Below are 21,846 nucleotides of genomic sequence, written 5' to 3'. Positions count from 1 at the left end.
GGCACTCCTTACTTGTAAAACAGAAAATTCCACCCAAACAAGGTTTTTCTTTTTAATTTATTTTGAAAATCTACCAGTTCATTTTATGAAAGTATGAAAGCCTACAGTAGTTACATTAAACAGTTACATTACAATCCAGGTAATACAAATAATCACTACACAGTTAGTTTTAGGTACTCTCAGATAACAAGTAGATTTGATGTTATTTAAAATAAAAGTAAGTCACAAAGAAGAGAAAAAATAGCCTTGTGATTGTCAAAGACTTTAGTTTAAAGCAAGGAAACCACAGCAGACTTTCCTCATCCTACAAAAAGTTAAGAGAGAAACACTTTCAACGTTAATGTTCAGTTAGATTCATCAAAGAAATGTAAGTGCACAAATCTACTCTCAGGATAACAAGAATAGTTCACAAGTTCTTTGGAAACCAGTGTCAAATTTCATTCTCTGGCAATCACTTTTACTGTATAACATCACCATCGTCCTTGCTTCAGATGTATAAAAATCCTGTAAAATACACCAGAGCTCCAAATCTGCTCTAATTGAATTCAGTGGGAGTAGGATCAGTTCCTACATGCAGTAAGTACTCCTGATATACTGAAATCCTTACAAAACCTCTTTTCCAGGAATGAAATTAATTTGATGAACAAAGTACTGTAATAACTGAGGAAAACTCTTTGCTTTGCTATCCAGCAATTGACACTGCAACTGCATTTCTGAGGACCTTTATGCACCTTTATTCCTCTCCAACAGCAACAGGACACACAAAGACACCAGGTAACTGTGCTTAGTAAGAACTTGAAGGTATGTAAAGTACAAAAATCAAAGAACGGATCAAATTAGTCTAGAAACTGCTCTCCTGACACCCATCTGACACACCTCCAGTGTCATTCGGCTGCCACTTCTGATGAGACATCTGTCAGTCATAACTGCTTCTTAGGAAGCAGTTAAATGGACCCCAGATTTTGTAGTGGCATCTCTCATCGCGTGTGTGTAGTTTGGGGCTAAATATGCAACATGCCACTGCTGCATATCATGCAACAGTTTCACAGGAGCAAGGAGAGCTGCTTATGGGAAATAAGGCAGGTGCAGGTACAATTCTGACGGCCTGTGGCACAAAGGAGACTGAAACAAGTCATTCTCTTGTAGCCTTCATGTCTTTTGAGTAGGACATCCGAGAGGGTGCAAAACCCCCAAATCTCCACCCACAAACAAACCTGCAACAAACCTGCAGAACTCGTTGTAGTACAGAAGTCAAGCCAGTAGCATCTTAGCAGGGCTTCTGAGAGAACTAGGTATTTATCCACAGAGTATTTTTTAACACTGATCACCTAGAAGAACTTAAAGAAACCAGACAGGTTACACAAAACTATACAAACTTTTCACCTGGACATAAAGTGCCATCGAACTATGGAAGCAAAAAAGAAGTTACTGTTGAGGGCAGTAGCTACTCTAAGTGTCTACAGAAGGCTTTATTCCCCTGAAGCAGCTAAAGTTTGCTACAATCTGGGAAATGGCACCAAGCTGGTGGGAATGCTACTATAACCAATTTCCTTCCTTCCTGACAAACACCACTCTTACCCGACAGGCTGAAGGCAACTAGGGTGCATTTACTGGTGGCTGACTGCAGGACTTTCCCCAGCAGGTAGTTTAAAATGGTAACAGATGCTGTCATTTCCCCCTCTCTGATATGATATGATAACTATAATTCGTTCAGAGCGTGAATAACCATAGATGGCCCCACCCTGCTATTACCACTCTGCCTGCTTGTTTTCTACCTCTACTCATGTAAATCTAATGTCAAATCCTCTTAAGAATCCTGAGCAGCCGTCCAGAATCACTTGTTCAACTGACATTTCTGTAATAATAAGGAAAGAAAAAAGAGTTGTGGGAAATTAAATGGTGCTCCTGTTGCCAAGTTGTTAAAATTATATGGCAATACGCTTCCAGTAGTTGTAAGAAATTAATTTGTGGAGTGCTTACAAGCTTTACATCTACTAAATCTCAACAGGATAGAAAATGCTATTTAAGTGATGCAACTTACAAATGTTAAGGAGGAAAAAAAAACCAGCACCAAAGAGTGAAAGAAGAAACTAGATTCTTGTGTGCACTCTGATTCCTGGAGGCTGGATCTCTACAGCTGAGGAAGCCACGCGGGAGATCCTCGGTGAAGTACTTGTGTGTGTACGTATGTCAGCACCAGCACCTCTCCCTTCTGCCACCCTCTTCAGTGGATAAGGCTGGGCTGCACCCTGTAAACTCCACACCTGTAAACACGGGCTGGCAAACAGCTCAGCCAGTCCCTCCACCACCCCCTCTCTTTGCCATTGTCTTCTGACAGTACTAGCCAGAGCAGAGCAAGTGTCACTACTTTTTACCTGCTTTATGATAATGCTCAGAAATTAAAATGCTCAGAAAGAAGTGCCTGAGACACCTGTCTATAGATGAACTTATTTATTAGTTATGCCACTATGTGATTACTGTCATTCATTTCTCACAACAATGTCAAATACAATACAAAACTTTGGATTTTTCTGTAGTGAGTGAAATCAGCAAAGTCAAAGGCCAGGCAGTGCTGGCAGTGCTGTTACTGCTCCATTCTGTGGGACAGAACCAGGGTAAGGCGCTTTGGCATCAGCACCAAGTTTAAGCAACAAGCTTCTAGAGTATGTACAAGTTTCCTGCAGATGCATGGAAAACTGAGACCCCCTCGTTGTTCTCTAAGCTGCTTTGAAACTACAGCAATTTGTTTAATCCAGCAGCAGACCCTGGTACTTTTCCTAAGTACAGTACATTTTGATAGCAACATAGAAGCACGGGACACAAAACAGATTTGTTCAAGCTCACCATGGTTGTGATGGGCTGCACGCACCAAGAGGCAACTCAAAAAGAGCACACAACTTGAATCACCAGGACAACACTGACTCAAAGGAATTTCGGCTCAACTTTGTGAAGAAAGAAAGAATTCACAAAGGAACAGACCTTATTGCAAGTTGTACTGCTCAGTTTGGCCAGTTCTAACACAGATCAGAAGTATCAGAAGCTACCAAGGAGCCAAGGACAAAGAACTCCTGTTTTGCAGGAACTGTTTTAAGTATAGCAAGCCTGCTTTAAAAAGAAAAGCCCCCGCACAACGTTCCAAGTGGCCTCTTCTAACAGACTGAAATCGTTAGATCAACACTGAAAGGAAATACAGATTTCTGGCACCTTGCAATTTGGAAAACTGTTGTGCATGTGGGACTGAGGCAGCTTGTTTGCAGACCCCTTTCTCACAGTATCCTTGGGTCACCCCAGCTTCCTTCACCCCCCTGGATTGCTGGACTCAGCAGGTGCCTTCCTCAGAAGGCGCAAACTGGCAGCTGTCGTGGGAAACAGTGTCGATGCTCTGCACCTCGGACTGCGGGTGGATGGACACCTGCACGGCGATCTCCTGGCCCTGCTCGCTCATGGAACCGTCGTCGGAATCCCCGGCTGGGGAATCGCTGCGCTTCATCTCCGGGTCCATGGGGAATATTGCAGCCTGGGCACCGCAGCCCTGGGACTCCTTGTCCTCCTTGCCGACTTCATCGGGGTCGTCGACTCGCACAGCCTCGAAGATCTCCTCCATGAACGCCCTGCAGTTAAGGATCAGAGGTGGGAGGGGAATGCTTCTGGCAAGCTCTTCGATGTACCGAGCAAACTCCATGGTCTTAAACTGAGTGACTTTGGCCAGCTCCAGTGTTTTGGCAGATGTAATGATGGGGATACGCTTGGCTATTTCAAAAGCCTTCTGAAGCTTTTCAGCCCCTTCTGTCCTGAAGAACTCATTGATCGCCTTCTCTGTCTTGCGGAGGTGGCTGCTCATCATGCACAGACGGGTTATGTTCAAAATGAGGGTGATGGCAAAGGCAACGAGGCACACAATCATGTAGTAGATACTCATGTCTCCTGAGGTGAAGATAACCCTCAGAGTGACTGTGTAATACAAGGTCTCCTGATGGTTAATGCCTGCACACGTGTATCGGCCCCGGTCAGCAAAGCTGACCTTTGTGATGTTAAGGGAATTATCAGCAATCCTCCACCGGTCACCTGGAGAGTGGAAAGAAATAAACCAAGCTGATGAAACCAAAATCACTGGGTAAACTACACATGTGCTGTTTGCTTCATCAACAGGAGTCAAAGCTTGGCAGTTAAGCAGCCCACTTCTAGCATAACACTAACAGTACACCAAGGACTGCAATGTCCTTTTCATGCTTGTGATACAGAAAGCCATAAGCCATTTACCAATCCTACTGCTTAATGGTAAATTATACTGCATGCTCCCTACACTGGATTTACTTCCTTCTCTCATCTGCACTCTCTAGTGTGCTTCTGGACTGCCAGCTCTTTGTGACAGGGAATCCCGTTCTTAACTTGGGCTTCTTTTAAAAGACTGTCCTCCATAAAGTCTAATTTTCCGTACATTCAGAATCAAAAGTCAACCGACCCATGAAAAAGATCAGTCTGTAAATGGCTCTGCTGGCAAAAGAACCCAGGACTTTCCTGAGACATGGTTTTCTGCTGAGCATGCAGTGCTGACACACAAAACCCAAGTAAAAAGAAATCAATACGAGAAGCTTTATACAGCATTTGCTGTGCATTTATAACTTAGGGGGAAAACTGTTTTCATAACTCATTCTTCTAATTACTCTACTTTGAACTATTTTCATAACTTACTCTTCTAATTACTCTACTTTGAACTAATCTCCAGATGGCATTATAACTACAAAAAGGTTACTGAATATTTAAGGCAGAAAGATGGCCTCCAACAAGTCCTATCGATTAGTTTGATGATCTTCATTAATACTAATAGAGAAAAACACATGCATCTCTAAAACACTTTTCTTAAATTAACAACTACAGGGACAGAACTCTAAGACCAATAGCTCAAAAAATATAGTCCCCCCTCAGTACAAAAGGGTTAAATAGCATGTATTGCATTGTTGGCCATTACACGTTGAGTTACTTTCCACAGTCTCACTGGTGGTTAAACCAGAAAATAAATATACTAAGTTACCATGCTTTCAAATATCCTGTAATGAAATTAAAGCACTGACTGCCAGCTGGAAAAGGTCACAAGTTGTGGACAACTGTGTTTAATTCATGTGTTTGGAAAAATATAATCTAAACCAGAGCAATAATAAACAAAAACATCAGTTAGCGTCTGGTAAAATGCAAACTCATTTCTTCTGTATTGAATGATTCTGTGGGGCACCAAAGCAGGATGGATGGACTGGGACAGAAGAGCTCAGGTATAATTCACAAGTAAAGAGTTTTGTCTTGCTTTCTCCTTATTGCCCAACTGTAAAAATGGGAGGATAGGAAGAAAAAATTATAATAAAGCCCCGGTGGTTTTCAGATACTGTATAAAAGGGGAATACTTAAGGACAGAAAACAGCAGGAAAACTCACCATCTTGCTGTTCAAGCAGGTGTCCCCTGGAGTTATACCAAAGGATATGTTCATACTGGCTGATGTTCAGTTTACATTCAATTAAAATACTGGTCCCCTCTTTGGCTATGATATCATGGTGTGCTGGAGAACTTATTAAAGCTTGAGACACTCCAGGAAGTGATGCATTGAAAGACCCAAAAGCAACTGTCCTGTTAAAAGCTACATTTTCCACTGTCAATCCAACTGAAAGATCAGCACTAACAGTCAAAATTAACAGGCAGTAGCTGAGCTTCATGGAAAGCTAGTGAAAATTTTTTTTCATTTAATTTGGAGAAACGAGGTCATATGATATTAAGTTGTCTGTATTGCTCTGAGATAGGAGAGGAGGCTCTTGATTTGTTCTGTGATGGAAAAAGGTCTTGAATCCAAATGCACTCTCAAGACCATCAATATTTGAAGTGGAAACTGGAAGTCCGACTGAAAGAAAAAAAAGCAGTAAGTTTATTAATGACAGCAAGGTTACAGCACATTCAAATTTCATTTCCAGTAAACAGATTTCGATTAGCATAATACAAACTGTCAGCTGAGAGGTTCCAAATCAGAGCTTTGCTCAGAACATAGTAATGAAACGAGGGTAAGAAGGAATTAGCCCAACCTCCAGTCCACTAGATGTTCATCTTCCCAACCAAATAAATAATCTCAGGAACAATAATCATTAAGGGGAAAAAGGTTTTAAAAAAAGAACAAATTGTTCAGACTGCTTGAAACACATAATTATCTTTAGAAGTGCTTTCTTAATAGAGGAAGAAAAGTGAGAAAGAGGATGTAATTTCTGCCTCCCTCCCCACCAATATCAAAGTGCTTTTAAGCCCTGGTTTTCTAAATCCAGTCTTTCATTTACAATCCAGAAAAAAGCCAGAGCACACACACACTTCTGATTTTTAGCATTTATACATCTACTTACTTGATTTTAGAGGCACAATCAGTGTTAGATGTCTAAATACTACAAAAAATGCTTATAATTTTTTAGGAAAACTCTTGGCAGCTACAACACTACAGAGAGGAAGTCTCTTTCTGCCTGTCAGGATACTGATGTCTCAATATACTTCCTTTTTTGCAACCTCTCTTGCTCCTGCTGCATTTTCTAAGTCTGCTTCTTTTTATTCTTGTTTGTTTCACAATGAGCTCCTGTTGAAAATCTTTCACTTTATGTTGCTACATCTCAGCAGTCTTCCTCATCTTCTCTACCCAAACTTCATAGCAAATTGAAAAATTGTTTTGTCTAGGGACAGATTATCTTCAAATTAATGCGTACATAAGATATTTTAAGACATTAGGATACAGCTTTTAATTTTATGTCTTTTGCACGCAAGGATTTTCCTTTCTTACAAGACAGAATAAAACCAACTTGTAACAAAATGAGATGACACTGATAAAAGAAAATCTGTAATCAATTTTTCTGGCAGCTTGATTCAAGAAAACTTCGAATCCAATATGTGTTCCCTTAAGATATAATTCCATCTAGACTGCTCCAGAGCCCTAAAAAAAATTTATGAAGTACAGAAGCCACAAACTCAAATGTTATCCTAAAGAATATCTCACTTCATACCATTGACTGTGTGACTTCAAATTTATCAGCCTTTCTTCTACCAATAACAGATGCCATAGAACTGAATTTCATAAATATCACAACAGAAAGGAACACATTTTCTTAATAAATAATGCAGACACTTCTCATCCTTTCAGAATCACTAGTTATCACTATCTAAACCACTTATGAAAAATAATGAAATATACATAAAGCCAGGTGATTTGTACTAATTGTCTTTTATCAGAGAAAATCCAGGCATATTCAAGAAGGGGAAATTCTGCTGATAAGATGCTATCCAGAGTAGGAATTTTTTTCAGTTAATTTGTCGAAGGTCAAACCAGATTCCAGACTTGACATCTGATGAGAAATGTGTTATCTGACCCATTTCCAATTCTGTTGCAGCTATTGCCAAAACCAGTTTAACAAAGAAGGCAAAGAAGACAGCTGTGTCCAACTCTCCTTCAAGCTTGACTAACCAACTCACCCACTGAATCCCGCAAGAGAAACTGGAAAACAGGCTCCCTACTTGTTTCTCTGTAAACAGAAATCCCTTCATCTGCCCTCTTATTTTTTTTTTAATCATTGGCTGCACTCTGTTTTCTATCATGCCTCTTGTCCTTTCATTTAAGATGAGACCAGTGCTGAGAACTCAATTATACCATTGTGCTGAAGAAGCTACTTTCCCACAGCTAAACAGTTAAAAACAGTACCAAGGGCTCTTTCATTCCTATTTTTCACCAACCACACTTTGGGGAAAGTGTTTACTGAGTCCTGCTGCCTCTAGAGAAGAGCATCTCATCCACAGCAATGGCACAGGTCTGAAAAGAACCCAATACTAAGGTTACTCTTGATCAACAACAATTCTTCTGTTTGAAGGAGGGGTTTTAACATTTCTTTTTTAGACCCCTTGTATTTTCAGACTGTTTTAGAACCTTCAGAAGGCTGCTGACAACCGACCTGCATATTTTGGTAACCTTGTGTAGATTGCTTAAAGGCAGGCTGTGGTCTGTGAGTGGTTTGTGGACCACTGACATTTGAATTGCTGGAGCTGCTGTTTGAGAGTCTGTCACAGCTTGTGGTGGCAAGTGAGATGCTGCAGTCACAGATCTTGAGCTGACATCATCCCATGACCCAGCTGCCTTCAGCTAAAAATGCCACTGCACTTAATGGCTTCTGCATGCATCAGACCTGACTTCACAGCACCCGATGCAGTTACAACTTTGCAGTAAAGACAAACCCTCCTCTTCAATCTCGAATCATAGGCACACAATAACTCACAGTCTTCTAAAACAATAACCTCCCAACTGATATTTTAGATTTATTAGAGAATAATTCCAGTGCCTCCTGTACTTTGCCTGTGCTATTGAAATTTTAAATTATTAAATTTAAATTGTTAGATTTCCAAGTGTCTGTGATGCTCCTCCTAAAACGACATTAGGAATCTCACTCAATTATTTAACACAAGAAATACTCAGCAACATTTCCCCTCATAAGAATAATTATCTTCAGTAATTGCATATGCTCTCCACTATACTTGCACTGAGCCTGCAAAATGTATAAACCACTGGTGATGGGTCATTTAATTTTACTATTAAATTCTTCGAGGTCTGATTTATTAGAAATTGTTTGTCTTTTGGAAAAGCCATTATTGCTAAGCAGACAATGATCTCTCACTGCTGAGTGCTGGGAACAATAAAATGACTTGCAAAATCCATATTCTTCAACCATTGCACTTATGCAAAACAGCTGCTGGAGCAGATAAAGGACCCAAAAAGGATAAAGTGTGATCAGTGCCAACATCAAAATTCCTCAAGAAAGTGTTAAGCTCAAGCAAGATGAAATGTGGAGAATAGAAACTGGCTATTTTACAACTGAACCCGAAGCTGAGCTCAACATATTTAACCTTTATTAAACCATAAGTTGTGACAACAAATAGCAGTGGAAAGATAAAAATCTGTGATGCATGAGCTTGTATGAGTCATCTTTGGCTCTTACCCTGAAGAAGGGTATTCGTGTTTAACTTAGAGCACTCTAAGTAGTCCCACTGAGGTCAGTGGAAGTACTGGTAGTACTTAAAATTACACACATTTATATGGCACTGCAAAATTGGGGCCCAAGAGGTTGCGAGTTATATGGCTTTACATTCACTCCTTATAACATCATTCCATACCTGGAGTAACGTGGAGCAATAAACTGAGACACACCTGACAGAGCACAGGCTGCTCTGACTGACCGACACTTCTGGCACATGATGTGGAAACGAGTTTTGGCACTTACAGCAAGCTAATTGGTAATAGTGCACGTAGATGGATCCAAATGGATCGCTCCAGCACGGAGCACACCTTCCTGCTTGCAGCGTGATGTCTTGCAGAAATACCATTTGCAAGGCCCCTCTGACCCTCTGTCAAACCAGGGAGATGCATTTGGCAGAGCCCTGCACATAATAACTCCCGGGAAGTTTATGAAAATAGACAGCATGGTCTTGACAAAAGCCATTCCGGGTGCTCCCAGTGCAGGAGAGGGCACAGGGAGGGGTCACCCTCTGCTGGCGCCAGCCAAGGCTCTGCAGGGGAAAAGCAGCACCCACAGCCCAAAATCCAACCTAAGGAGCGAATCCACACGAGATCAGGGCCAGCCTCGTACTTGATGGGATGTGGTGTTTCCCCGTGTGTGTCCCTTGGCTGCCTGAGCCCTGTCACGGGGGTGACTCACCGTGGACACGGCACTGGCTGTGCACCAAAATACGTTTTTTTTTTTGCTCAGTCAACTAAAAACGATCGGGCACCAAATCCTGCAGAACAGAAACCCCGTCCCCGCAGCCCAGCCCTGCATGCTCCAAGTTCGCTTGTGGAAAATCCCTGTCCCCGCTGGGCCGCTGGAGGCAGCGGGACACCCACCCAGACTGCGGCCCTGGGCACCGGGACACACAGGCGTGACGTCACACACACTGACGTCACGGACTGACGTCACCGGGGCACGACGTCACGCCAGAAACACGGAATATCCTGAGCTGGAAGGGACCATCGAGCCCGTCCCTTAGCCCTGCACAGGACACCCCAACGACAGCCGGGCCAACTACACGCGCTGTGCCTGAGCGTTGTTGTCTAAACGCTCCCTGAGCTCTTGCGCCAGATGGCACAGGCGGCCGTGACGCTGCAGGCCGGGGGGAGTTCGGTGGCCACGACCACCTGGGGGAAGAACCTCTTCGGCAGTATTGGCCGCCTGACCCTCCGCTGAGCAGGCAACTCCCGCGCCACGCACCATTCTCCTCCTCGGGTCTTGTCATGGGGGGTGCTCACACACGGGCAGAGATGCGGTGGCTGCCAACCTGCTCGTCGCCTCACAAGGAAGTTGTTAAGGCTGCCATGAGGTCTCCGCCGTGCAGATCTCTTCACCCTTTTCCCCTATCCCCCTTGCTTGCTCGCAGGCTGAACTCATCAAGTGCCGCTCAGCCGCGCTCCTCTCTGTGGGGCCTTCTCTGCAAGGGCCTTCACCAGCCGTTGCGTTACTACTCAGCAATAGCCCGCCCGCTATTTCCCCACGCCCCCTCTCCATTTCCACGCCAAAAGCAGCGCGTGCGGGACCCGGGGCCAGCCAGCCCTGCCGCACCCCCGCCACGGGCCCCGGGGAGAAGCACCCGGCGGCCCCCGCCGCTTCCTTCTCCAACGACGGGGTACGAGTGGCCGGGGCCGGCCCGTCCGCAGGCTCGCGGCCGGCAGCGACGGGCGGACGCGCTTCCCACGCCGCGCCGGAGCGCGCTTCCGGGGCAGCGCGCGGGGCCCGCTTGCCGCGCCGGGCGCTCGCTGGTCACGGTCCGCCCGGAGCCGCCGAGGGTGACGGGGGGCGGCACGGGCGATCGCGGGGAGGGGCTCTCCGTGGCGGCCTCCAGCGGGGTCGGGGCGTTCGCGGGCCCCCTGTGGGGCCGGCGGTACCATGGGGGGCTGGAGGCATCTGGGGCAAGAATTCCACGGGGGGACTTGGGGGAACCTGGGAGTGACGCGTGGGTCAGCCCCGTATGGGGGTCATGGGGCTTTGGGGGTGTCCCGGGGAAGCGGAGGCACAGGGAGACCCCCAGAGATGAGACAGGGGGCGCAGGGGCTGCCCCGGGTGGGGTGACCCTGGTGCCGTGGAACCCGGGCCCCGGGGCGCGAGGGTCGCAGCGAGGCCCCGGTGGCCGCTGTGGAGGGTCCTGGACAGGTGTGGGGGGTCCCCAGCCCGCACCCGGGGCCGCCCTTCCCGCAGGGCTGTCCCTGCCCTTCGCTTGAAGCCATCGCACCCCCCGTGTGCCCGGACTGGTTCAGGGGGTGACAGCCGATGTGGTACCGGGGGGCTCGGCCGGGCCCTGCCTGCGGGTCTCCTCCTCCGGAGCTGGTGAGGTGCTGCCGGAGAAGCCCGGAGGAGGGACAGGTCGGCCCGGGAGCAGCGTGGCAGCCCCGCTATCGTGGGCTGCCCATCTCCGATGTGCGATGTCAGGGTGGCACCTGGAGCCAGGTTCTGGGGGCGTTAATGCCCTGGCAAAACTCAGACCCAAATACAGAAGTGACCCAGTCACTGCCTCCCTACCTGCTCAGCTCTCTGACAGCTGTCCCCATTTGTATCCTACACTCCTCAAAGCAGCCGTCCCAAGCAGTTTGTTTTCGCTTTTATTTTGGTGGAGCAAGTCATGGATTTACATTATCTGAGGACCTTTTGTACCTTCATTTGTTTTTCAGAGTTAGCAACCTGTTTTTTTTCCTGCAGAGAGGGCGTGTCAGTTAGATAAAACCACGTGTTCCTGTGAGACTTTAAACTTCCAAGTATGACATTTCTTATACCCAGATGTAATTTGGTGCACACGCTTGCCTAAAAACATAATCTGTGCATGTGGGTATGTGCAGCAACATTGTTGTGTTTAATTATTTAAAACACAAATTTTATGCTGTTGAACTAGTGTCAAAGTGTACAAGGGAGTAATTTTTTAATCTGCTTTGCTTCCTATGGATGTTCTTAGTCATGTCTGAGAAAGGCAGTGCTGAAAATCTGAAAGAAGAAACCTCTCATGAGGAAGAAAATGAACAGAAAGCAGAGGAACTTGGCTGCTCTGAGAGCAATGAAGAGAGAGAGAAAGAGCTTGAGCCTGTGCCTGTGACTCGGAAAAGACCTGAGCCCAAGCCTCCAAGCCAGCCTGATGCCACAGAAAAGCCCACAGCTGAAACCACCAAGGTATGTTCCTGTGCTTGCTCAGAATAATGTGACTTCATGTCCTTGAGCACGGGAGAATTCTGAGCATAAGCCCCACTCCTCTCTGCAAATTCATATTTGCTGTTTCTCTGAAAAGAAAAAGCTGCACAAAAGTCACACATCATAGACTGCTTTTGCTCCTCTCCTCACCATGATACCTGCATCACTCTTCTGTTTTTCTTCATTAAAGGTCTCAGATTCTCCTGCAGTTCAGACAGGGTGGGGCTACTGGGGAAGTTGGGGGAAATCTCTCCTGTCAACTGCATCTGCTACTGTAGCTACTGTAGGTAAGGCTCTTGCTGGTGTTTGATAAATATTTTAATCATGTTTTGTGTCTCAAGCTAGTGCTTTAGAGCTTGTTTCCAGAGAAGGGGATTTCAGTTATAGCAGCCATTATTGGAAAAATGTCAAGAGAATTGTTCGAGTAATGGGGAAGGCTTGTACCAAAAGGTACAGTGAGATTAAGGAGATATTCACAGCCAAAATTACTTTCAAGTTTTTAAGGCGTTTGTGTAATTTTCACCTGGTATTTTAAACTGGTATTCAGCCAGTATTTACAACCTGATTTAAAAGCTGAGATAAAACCTTGGTTCATTACATTGGTAGGCAAGCTGGATAGCAGGAGGTTTTACTGCTGAGTAAACTGTTTTGAACAGGAGGAATCCAGAATAATAAAAAAAAATATGCAGCTCTAATCCTGTTTCTGTTCTGAATTCTGTCTTCTCTAGGTCAAGGTATTTCAAATGTCATAGAAAAAGCAGAAACAACCCTTGGGATCCCCAGTCCTAGTGAAATCTCTTCAGAGTCTGGAAATACTACAAGAGGTCAGTTTTTACTGCATAAGAACAACTCTGAAATATTTTTCATAACAGAATCAGCCCCCAAATAACACCACCTTACTTTGCACCTTGCATATTGAGATCAATAATAAGTTAAAATAATAATTTATTGCTTATTTGTGTTACCTCTGAAAAGTAGTTAGGAAAATAATCCTAATTGTAGAGCTGCTCCTGGCTGACAGTTTGTGTCTGTTGATTTTCCCCACTCTACAGCTGACAGGATCTTTTTTTGGAAGTGAGGAAGCTAATTTTCTGCCTTCTAATGCAGGAAGTGAGAATCCTGGTGCAGCTGATGATGGCAGCTCCTTTCCTATTGCTGGGGCTCTTGAAGTTTTATCAACCATCTCTACTGCTGTCCAAAGCACAGTAAGTGAGTTGGGAATGTGGGAGGAAATGGGTTTAAGAGAGCTTTGGGGTTTTGACCTTTCATCTGAACTATTGTGAGAGGAAACTAATTTTGACATTTGTGGGATGAATGGTGAGAAACTGTTCCAACCTTCAGACAGCCTTTATCCTGCACCTTGCTTCTCATTGACACCTAATGTGTAAGATATGTTGAATTTTGATAGTTCTGTATTAAATGTTGATACATAACAACAAAAGGTAACGGTGGACTGTGCAGAGATGCATTTCCATGTGTTTCACCTCTGCACCTCTGGACTCTGTCATCTCTGCTCCCTTTAGAGTATTCAGGTAAATGCAGGGTCAGACTCATTCCTGGAATAGTTCCGCTGATTTCCAGAGAACTGTCTACAGATGAAATCCATTCTCCTCTTCAAAAACCTTTGTGAAACTAGCCCAATTTGCTTGGAAATCAGCTTGCTCCTGTGACCATGAGAAATGCACTTCAAAGGAAGCCATTACCCTTAGAAACTGCTTTTGTGATCTGCTGTCTTGTCAATTTGCCCGTGAATCTGAAAGAGCTGCAGATGGAAAGCTTGTTTCTTCTTTTAAGGCTTGAACAAAAGTTAGCAACCAAAATCCACAGGTCTAGTGTTTTCTCACTGGAAGGATGAGAACTAAATAATTTAATGTGCCGAGAACCAGCTTGTTCACAAACTAAAAATGTATTTCCCACCAGATTGCTGCAGCTGTCTGGGTGCCGTAATAAACTGTTGGATGATAATATGTTGTGGCTCCTTCTATGTCCTTCTGCTCTCTTTGTGATTATTAGGGTTGAATTTTAGGGTGACAAGGACCCTCTTGGCTTTTATGTGAGTGTCCAGCATTGCATCGTTGATATAAATCCCCCAGTTAAATTTCTTCCCCTGTGTAGTCTTCTGCAAGTTTTACGTGCTGTCTTTATCCAAATCTGATTCCTAGGGAAAAACTGTTATTAGTGGAGGTCTGGATGCCTTGGAATTCATCGGGAAAAAGACAATGGATGTAATAGCTGAGGGAGACCCTGGATTCAAAAAAACAAAGGGCCTAATAAACAGAACCTCTACTTTATCTCAGGTATGGCAGTTCCCCATCAGTTGGTTTCTCTCATTTCTTCTCCCTTCTTTTGCGGTCCTGTCATTAAGCAACCATTTCAACTACTGAACTAAAAGCCTTTTCCTCCTGTATTCTGTATCTTCTGACACTGTCATGAGGCCTCTGCTTTTCTTTTTCAGGTCTTACGAGAGGCAAAGGAGAAAGAAGAGCAGCAGACAGCTACCGAGGTTACCATGGCTACGGAGAAGAAAGCCCATTATGGGTTACTGTTTGATGAGTTTCAGGGTCTTTCGCATCTGGAGGCCTTAGAGATGCTTTCCAGAGAGAGTGAATCAAAGGTAATGGCCTTGAGCATTTTGCTTTCTATTTTGAGCTCAGCTGAGCAGGCAAAAAAAAAAGGAAAAAAAGATTAGAAATATATGTATATATATGTAAAATCAAGTGCTCAGAACTTGCTATAAAATGGTGATTACACAGCTTCACTTGAACCTCTGCATTAGTATCTGATGTTTACCTTGGGAGCAGTTTGTCCTGTCCTCAGCTCCTAATGCAATTCCCTTTACCCAGCCAGCCTCAGGTCCTGCATGTCTTCAATAACTTTTCACAAGTTACTCTCCTCACACCCACTTGTTTGCTGCCTTGGTCTGGAGAAGAGGAGAGTGTTGTAAGCACAGCAGAGATTGTCCTCTCTGTCTTGAGACAAGGAGGAGGGCAGATGAGCATGTAATTTCAGAAGTCATTCACTTTTTTTTTTTATGAAAGAAATTTGAGTAACTCCTTAAGAATCCATTATTACCTATCAGGGCTTCACAAATAGGTCTTTTTCTCTTTCCTCCTTTCTGTAGGAACATACCCTTTTCTCTTTACCATCAATCTGTCATGCTTTTACATGCAGTGTAAACTAGTGCTGCATTTTCTGTCCTACTGGATGGATTTATGATTCTCTTTGCCTGTGCTGCCCCTAATTAGGTGAAATCAGTTCTAAATGCCCTCTCTGGAGAGGAGTTGGACACACTGAAGGAGGAAATGGAACAACTCAAAGAAGCATTTTCTTTACCTGAATTCTTTGAAGAAGAAGAGGAAGAAAAGAAGGGTAAGAGAGTCCAAGGTTCTGGGAGCTGATTCTCACTGAAGTTCTCAGTGCAGAGCCAACTAGCCCTGATCACTAGCAGTGGGCATGATGCCAAAGTTAAGTTATTCTTTAGCTGGATGCTTAATCCTAAAGCCATCTGTGGCCAGGGGAATGACAGGTTTCTGGAAAGCTGCTGTGCAGTCATTCTGTACCAAAAGGTACAGTAATTCTGTAGCAGGAACGATTTCTTGCCAGAGCAGAATTAGAGTTGTTTGACTCCTGGACAGTTCATACTGACCCTGAGCCAAGAGGCAAATTCAAAGAGATGCTGGGTTTCCTTGACCAGGAGGGAAAGACTGTGAATAGAATTGTCCAACCTGTGGGAAAGCAAAAAGCCTTTTTATTTGTTTTTTAAATGAGAGTTAGCACACAGACCAAAAGACTCAGAGGTGCCTTCACACACAAGAGCTCTGATTCTTGAGGATTACATGGATTTAAATGTAAATTTCTTGCATTGCTTTTACCTAAATGCTCATCAGGGAGGGCTTACACACCTGCACTTGCTATCGTTCAACATTTAATGTATCCTTTATATTTACACATAATGGATCTCACATCTGCTGTGCCATATATAATAGGAGAACCATAGGCTCTAAGTGATATTTCAGACTCTCCAAGGTGATGTGCAAGTTAGTGTGTTATAAAAGGCTGTCTGCAGAAAACTAAAAAATAAAAAAAAATGGAGTTACCTTAGCTACAAAACCAGAATTGAGAAGGCAAAAGCTAACCTTCAGGCACTGATGTCTCCACCTTTGCAGAACTTACCTTAGAAATTGTATTTGAAAAGACTGCCTTTGATGCATTTTTGCCTGAGGTGATGATTCAAAGAGAAATAAAGGAAACAGTTGACAGACTTGTGCAGAACTAGTTGTGCATTGAAGTTCTGCTTATTCCTGAATCTGTTGTTTGTGTGGATTCTTTAACCTTTCTTGTCCTTTAGGAGATGAGGAGTTCACAAAAGAAGTTACAGAGTTGTTTTCAGAATTGCACATCTCCTCCAAGCCAGACAAACTGATAATGGTGAGTTATTTCCCATCTTTTAAAAGCTGAAGAGATTCTCCACAGGAACTGCTTCTCAGTCCTACTTTCCTTGTGAAAATACCAAGTGCGTGAAAACAAGACATGTTTTAGATCCTTTGACAATGGTAGGCAAAGGAGATGGGCCTTTAACTTTATAGAACAAAGTCCTAGTCTGTTCTGTCTTTGGCTCTGAGTCAGTAGACACCAGCGTGTCTTTGCCCTGTCACTGGGCACTTGTGGGTGGTGGCAAAGATAACCAGGAGCAGCAGCCTTCAGCCACCACAGTGAAATAACCTGCAGTCATGAGCTGAAGCCCTCCTCTTGGTACAAAGCACCTGGGTTTACCATGTTCAGGAGAGGAAGAATCACTTTTCTTGTCTTCATTTCACTACCCTTCAGATCCACCAAGTGGCAGCAGCATTCTGCAGACATGTTTTTAAAGCACCTCTGATAGTCTGGTCTTTCTGGTAAACTCCAGCACCTGGTGCTAGAGAAATAACTGCCCTCAACTACATCAGCCAACTCTCTATAAAGTCCTGAAGGCACTTTGTAGATCGTTTGGGGGATCATTCGTCCTTGTTCTTCTCACAAGCTCAGGAGTTGTAGATTCTTCTTTCCTATAGAGAGATCTAATATTCTGTGTCTTTCGATGTGCAGGGAGGCTTCATTCTAGTCATTAAATACTGTGGCACATCTTCATACAGGTGAGGACATCTGCTCATGAATGGATAGCACAATTCAACAGTAGTCTTCCTAAAGAAGAAAAAGAGAATGAAGAAAACCAAGAAACAGAACCCAGAGATGATGACCGGGATGCTAAAAAATCAGTAGAGGTAACTGAGTAATGAAGGAAGAGAATATCTGACTGCAGAGTGTTTATCTGGCTGCTGAGTTACAGTTGTGATTCCCAGAGTTTATGGGCTTCTATTTCTGTGCACATTCTGAGGTCTGAAAGGGCAGTGTAGTGATAGTATGTTGTGTGAATGACTTGTTTTAAATAATAAAAGCTGCTAGTTTTTGTATAGTATAGGGAATCTTTTTCCCTCTTGCAGGATATTCATGCATTTGCCATAAGAAGCCTGGCAGAACTGACAGCCTGCTCCATTGAAATGTTTCACAAAACTGCAGCTTTGTTTCTGTATGGTCAGAAACAGGAGGTGACAGCCACAGACAGAGCCAAGTCCCTCTCACAGTGAGTGCATCTCTTAGTAAATGTATAGGATATAATTACCTACTTACTGATTAAACTGTCTAATAACTCTTTGCAAATCCATGTAATGCAGGGCTCTTGAATTCTGCACAGGTGTTCAGATTTGTGAATTTGGCAGATTTGGATGGGTGGCATCACTGCCTTCCAGCAGAACTCGGCTGTCCCTTTCCAGTTTAAAGACATTTCTTGATAAGAAGCAGTAAACCCTACTTGAAAGCTTTATGTAGTCCAGAAGAATGTTTGCCCTAAGCTTGTGCTAGTCAGTAGACAGACATTTAAAACATGACAAAGCAGTTGTATAAAAGTGATTCTTGATTCTCTCTTTGTTAATCATTTAGTATGCCAGATACATGAGCCTGTACAATTACTGCCCAGGAGATACTTGGCGTGTGTATGAAATATGCATCACTTTCTAATTCAGAAAATGACACTTGCCAGTAAAAAAAAAAAAAAAAGGCAAGTTAGTACTGTTCCTTCCAGGATGGATGTGTCTGTCCTCTAAATGCTGCTTCAGTTCTTCAGCTTTAATTATTTATTTCTCCTCTATAATTTATTTGGGGAGCTTCTGAGTCTTCATACACCGTTTATATGCTCTATGTCAGTTTTGGTTTAATTTAATTTTATAAGCATAGAAACAAGGCATTTATGTTTCAGAGGAACACTAAAAGAAAGTTCATCCTGAGGACTGTATTTACTTCACAGTTTTCCCTCCCTTCTTCCACAGAATGACAATCATGCTGTGTAAAGAACTGTCAGCTTTCTCTAAAGAGTTTACAACATGCTTAACAACGGCAGGGGTAAGAGTTGCACCACAGTTCCTAGGAATGAGATGTGGTTGGTTGATTACAGCCTTGGGATCTTTGCCATGAAGTGCATTTTGTCTTTGCATGTTTACATGTGCAGTGTTTTTCCTGTGAACTGATTTTCTAGGCTGGTGTTCCCCAGATTGTGTGCTGAGCTTTTGAGTGTCTCCTGCTGCACCCAGGCTGGCACAGAGTGGGGGTGGGAGTCAGGGCTGGCAGTACTAAGGAGACAGAAGCAAATAAGTTTTGTGATCCTGTTGTGGATTTTCCAGAGCACTCAGGTGTTACTGAAGAGTATCATTATCTCTGAATTCTCCACTTGTCCCCAGTGCATTTGAAGATGTGATGTGTGTATTCATACACGATCTGTGTTGGGCACATGCAGGTTACTGTGTCCTTATTTGCATGCTACAGGGCAGGTTAGCTTGTGGCTTAGCTTTGCTCTAGTCAAGGGAGCAGTGGTGATTTTAAACTTACTGAGGATTTAGCTTTATCTTGCTTGAAGAAATGTGATCAAATTTTCAATCAGGATAATATATGTCTGATCTCTGCAGGTCAAAGAGAAAGCAGATGTGCTTAATCCCTTAATCACTGGAGTGTTTTTGGAGGTCAGTTGTGCTAACGTTAAAACTTTAGGCTAATGGTTTAAAAATAGATATGCTGGTTCTTTCCACTTCAGTATCCTTATGCATGCCAAGTTCTCTAACCCAGGATCTAAAATTGTGCTTACCTGTCTAATAACTTGAAAGTTTTAATAAATGTCTAGATTTGCACAGGAGATGAGTTACTCAGTGAAGAGTGAGCCTTATGTGGTGTCAGCTGACAGTTACCATGGGTCAGAAGACACATACTGAATTCAGCAGTCTGGAGTTTTAGAATTTAAATGTCCAAAGTCAAACCTTAGACAAGTTCAGAAATTGCCATGCAAGAGTCCCAACACTTCCTTGCCATTAAGTTGGTTCTCAATGTTTGCACAGCTCTGCAGTGTGGTAGGAAAGGAGTGTTTCGTGTTGGTGTGTCCTTCCTTCCTGCCACAGTGTGGTTATGCTTCACTTAGAAATAAACTCTATTAATCTGTTACTGAAAACAGTATCCTGCATTTGGATTGCACCTGATCTTGTTTGGGAGTTTTTAAGCCAGTTGCTTTTTTTGCCTAATGGCATAAATCCCTTGCAAAACTTAATATTAAATTGGTTTCTGGAATAAAGCCTTTAAAATCCAGCAAGCACTAGGCTTCTGTTTCTTCTGTGCATTAATCAATGCTGTTTGAAATGAGTATGTGCTTAGTAAAGCTGATTGGCAGTGTAATTATTCATGTGTGTATTTTGATTTCTGTTTTCACAGGCTTCAAACAGTGCTTCCTATATCCAAGATGCCTTCCAGCTCTTGCTGCCTGTACTGCAGATCTCTCTTATCGAGGCTAGAACGGAACTATCACAGTAATAAAAATCCTTCTAATTAAGAACTTTTTGACCTTCCCACTTCGTAGTTTCCATGCTGGAGAATGATGTAATGGCTCTTATTAAAGGGAAAAAGATGAACTCTGTTCGCTGCTGCAAGAATGGTGATTAAGTGCAGTCTGGCAGTGACAGCTCTTAGAGCACACTGGGAGATGTGATTAGCATAGTCCAGGCTGGTGGACAACGTGACAGACTTAAAGTGCAGATTGCTTCTCTGTTTTCATGGACTGTCTGTATCTTTGCACTGAAACCTCTCTGCTGTATGTGTTAACAAGCTCTTTGTCTTCACAGTCCAGAGAGCTTCTCCAGTGCTGGAGAAAAGAGTAGCAGCTGGCTAGTTAGAGTTAGCTAAAATCACGGTGTGATTTTTAAGTCAGACATAATTAGGTTCCTGATAGCTCTGCGCTGGTGTTAAAGTGAATATTGGTTAGGAGGTGCAAGAAAAGGCAAATATATATTTGATTATGAACCTTGCAGCTCCTATGCTGGAAAGAATAGAGCAGAGAGGATTCCTAATCAAGCTGTTGTTGCTGAAGAGAAGCCCCGGCTTCCTGAAGATGTCTGTACTGACTCAGGGATGTGGCACAGAGACTCTCACCAGGGTGCTGTTTCTCATTCTCTCACAGACTGCTTGCTTCAGCAAGAGCTGGGAAAATGCTGATCTGGCCCTCAGAATGCAGGTACTTGGCTTTATAGCAATAAATGAGAACTGGCTAAGAGGGTTTGATTTGTGTTTGGGCAATTTAATGAGAGAATTTAGCAGGAGGATTCCCCTTCTTCAGTGCAGCTTGACATGTCAGCCACAAACTGTTCACAAACTCACATACTGCTTTTCTTCTGTTTCTGTATAAAAACACTATAATGCAATGATCCTTCTTGGAAGGTATATTAAAGTAGGGAGAGAGGAAGCAATTTGGTTCTGTTGGTGGGAGTCCTAATTTGTCTCAGAAGCTGCTCCACATACGGTATCTGTTTCTTTGTGCTGTGCAAGTTCCCTGCTTTGTTCCTTTTTCCAATTTCTGTCTTTTGAGCCTACCAATGGGGAGGGAGCAGCCTCTGTTGGATTCACAAGAGCAGAAATGCACAGCTAAAATGGAATTTCAAGAAGTCCATAATAGCTAACCAGAGGTGACTGAGTGTCACACCTGCCTCTGCACTTGCTCATTGGGAACAATGATGCTCAAATCCCCTTTTGAAAATCCTGTGGGTTTTAGCAGGTCTTGCACATCTCTGCTATACTGAAGGCTTAGCATTCCTCTGCTCTATTTGTGCAGTAGAGAAATGGTTTTTATTATTAGAATACCTTTTGGCTGATCCTCTGATTTTATATATATGGAAAAAGCCTTGCCTTAGTCATGGTTAGACCGATCAGATCTCTAAAGAGAGAGGGGGGTATTCGCATCTTAAGGAAAACTGGACCTGAAAGGAGTGTGTCTGGAGTAAAAAAATCTGCACTACAATAAACTCTGTATTTTTTTCTTCCTTTGGTTGATAGCATTATTAAATAAAGGATTTGTTTTGACAACTGTTTCAGTTTAAAGCTATCAAGGTAGCAGTGGGCATGAATGAAATGAAAGAACGGTGGGTTTTTTCTCAGCTCTGACTGTTTTTTGGGGCAGGGCTGGGTGCAGCTATGGGGTCAGGACAGCTGGGGCTTTTCTCATGGCAGGGTATTGCCTCCTGGGAAAGAGGGCTCCCACAGATGAACTCCCAGTTCCTGCATCAG

The 21,846-nt window shown here is 43.5% G+C and overlaps 2 protein-coding genes across 6 annotated transcripts; one reads left to right on the top strand and one right to left on the bottom strand.

Moving 5' to 3' along the window:
- Nucleotides 1–42: 42 nt before the first annotated feature.
- On the bottom strand, nt 43–11,641 carry MFAP3 (microfibril associated protein 3). Of its 2 annotated transcripts, none has more exons than XM_008931801.3 (3): nt 11,563–11,641; nt 5,427–5,885; nt 43–4,065 (listed from the first exon to the last, which is right to left on the bottom strand). In XM_008931801.3, the coding sequence occupies exons 2-3, from the start codon at nt 5,701–5,703 to the stop codon at nt 3,320–3,322; spliced, it is 1,023 nt and encodes a 340-aa protein (XP_008930049.2). In that variant the 5' UTR covers nt 5,704–5,885; nt 11,563–11,641; the 3' UTR covers nt 43–3,319. The 2 variants fall into 2 exon arrangements, with proteins under 2 accessions (XP_008930049.2, XP_017929087.1); XM_018073598.1 differs by lacking the exon at nt 11,563–11,641 and adding an exon at nt 9,897–9,923.
- On the top strand, nt 10,793–21,602 carry FAM114A2 (family with sequence similarity 114 member A2). Of its 4 annotated transcripts, none has more exons than XM_029960232.1 (14): nt 10,793–10,832; nt 11,990–12,201; nt 12,410–12,506; nt 12,948–13,043; nt 13,327–13,424; nt 14,382–14,516; nt 14,675–14,833; nt 15,465–15,588; nt 16,568–16,647; nt 17,352–17,480; nt 17,700–17,839; nt 18,582–18,654; nt 19,215–19,268; nt 20,005–21,602. In XM_029960232.1, exons 2-14 carry the CDS (start codon nt 11,992–11,994, stop codon nt 20,101–20,103), a joined length of 1,494 nt encoding a protein of 497 aa, XP_029816092.1. In that variant the 5' UTR covers nt 10,793–10,832; nt 11,990–11,991; the 3' UTR covers nt 20,104–21,602. The 4 variants fall into 4 exon arrangements, with proteins under 4 accessions (XP_029816092.1, XP_029816093.1, XP_017929084.1 ...); XM_018073595.2 differs by lacking the exon at nt 10,793–10,832 and adding an exon at nt 11,843–11,866; XM_029960233.1 differs by lacking the exon at nt 19,215–19,268.
- Nucleotides 21,603–21,846: the final 244 nt, after the last annotated feature.

The sequence above is a fragment of the Manacus vitellinus genome, unplaced genomic scaffold, assembly GCF_001715985.3.
Source record: "Manacus vitellinus isolate BGI_N305 unplaced genomic scaffold, ASM171598v3 scaffold_25_pilon, whole genome shotgun sequence".
Taxonomy (NCBI): Eukaryota; Metazoa; Chordata; class Aves; order Passeriformes; family Pipridae; genus Manacus; species Manacus vitellinus.
The sequence above is the reverse complement of the archived record's forward strand: the minus strand, read 5'-3'. Positions and strand labels throughout refer to the sequence as shown.

Coding starts and splice junctions, on each gene's coding strand:
- FAM114A2 (XM_008931800.3), top strand. CDS start 11,980: ATGTTCTTAGTCATGTCTGAGAAAGGCAGTGCTGAAAATCTGAAAGAA. Junction 13,425..14,381: donor CTACTGCTGTCCAAAGCACA/GTAAGTGAGTTG, acceptor TCTGATTCCTAG/GGAAAAACTGTTATTAGTGG. Junction 15,589..16,567: donor AGAAGAGGAAGAAAAGAAGG/GTAAGAGAGTCC, acceptor CTTGTCCTTTAG/GAGATGAGGAGTTCACAAAA.
- MFAP3 (XM_008931801.3), bottom strand. CDS start 5,703: ATGAAGCTCAGCTACTGCCTGTTAATTTTGACTGTTAGTGCTGATCTT. Junction 4,066..5,426: donor CCTGCTTGAACAGCAAGATG/GTGAGTTTTCCT, acceptor TCCACTCTCCAG/GTGACCGGTGGAGGATTGCT.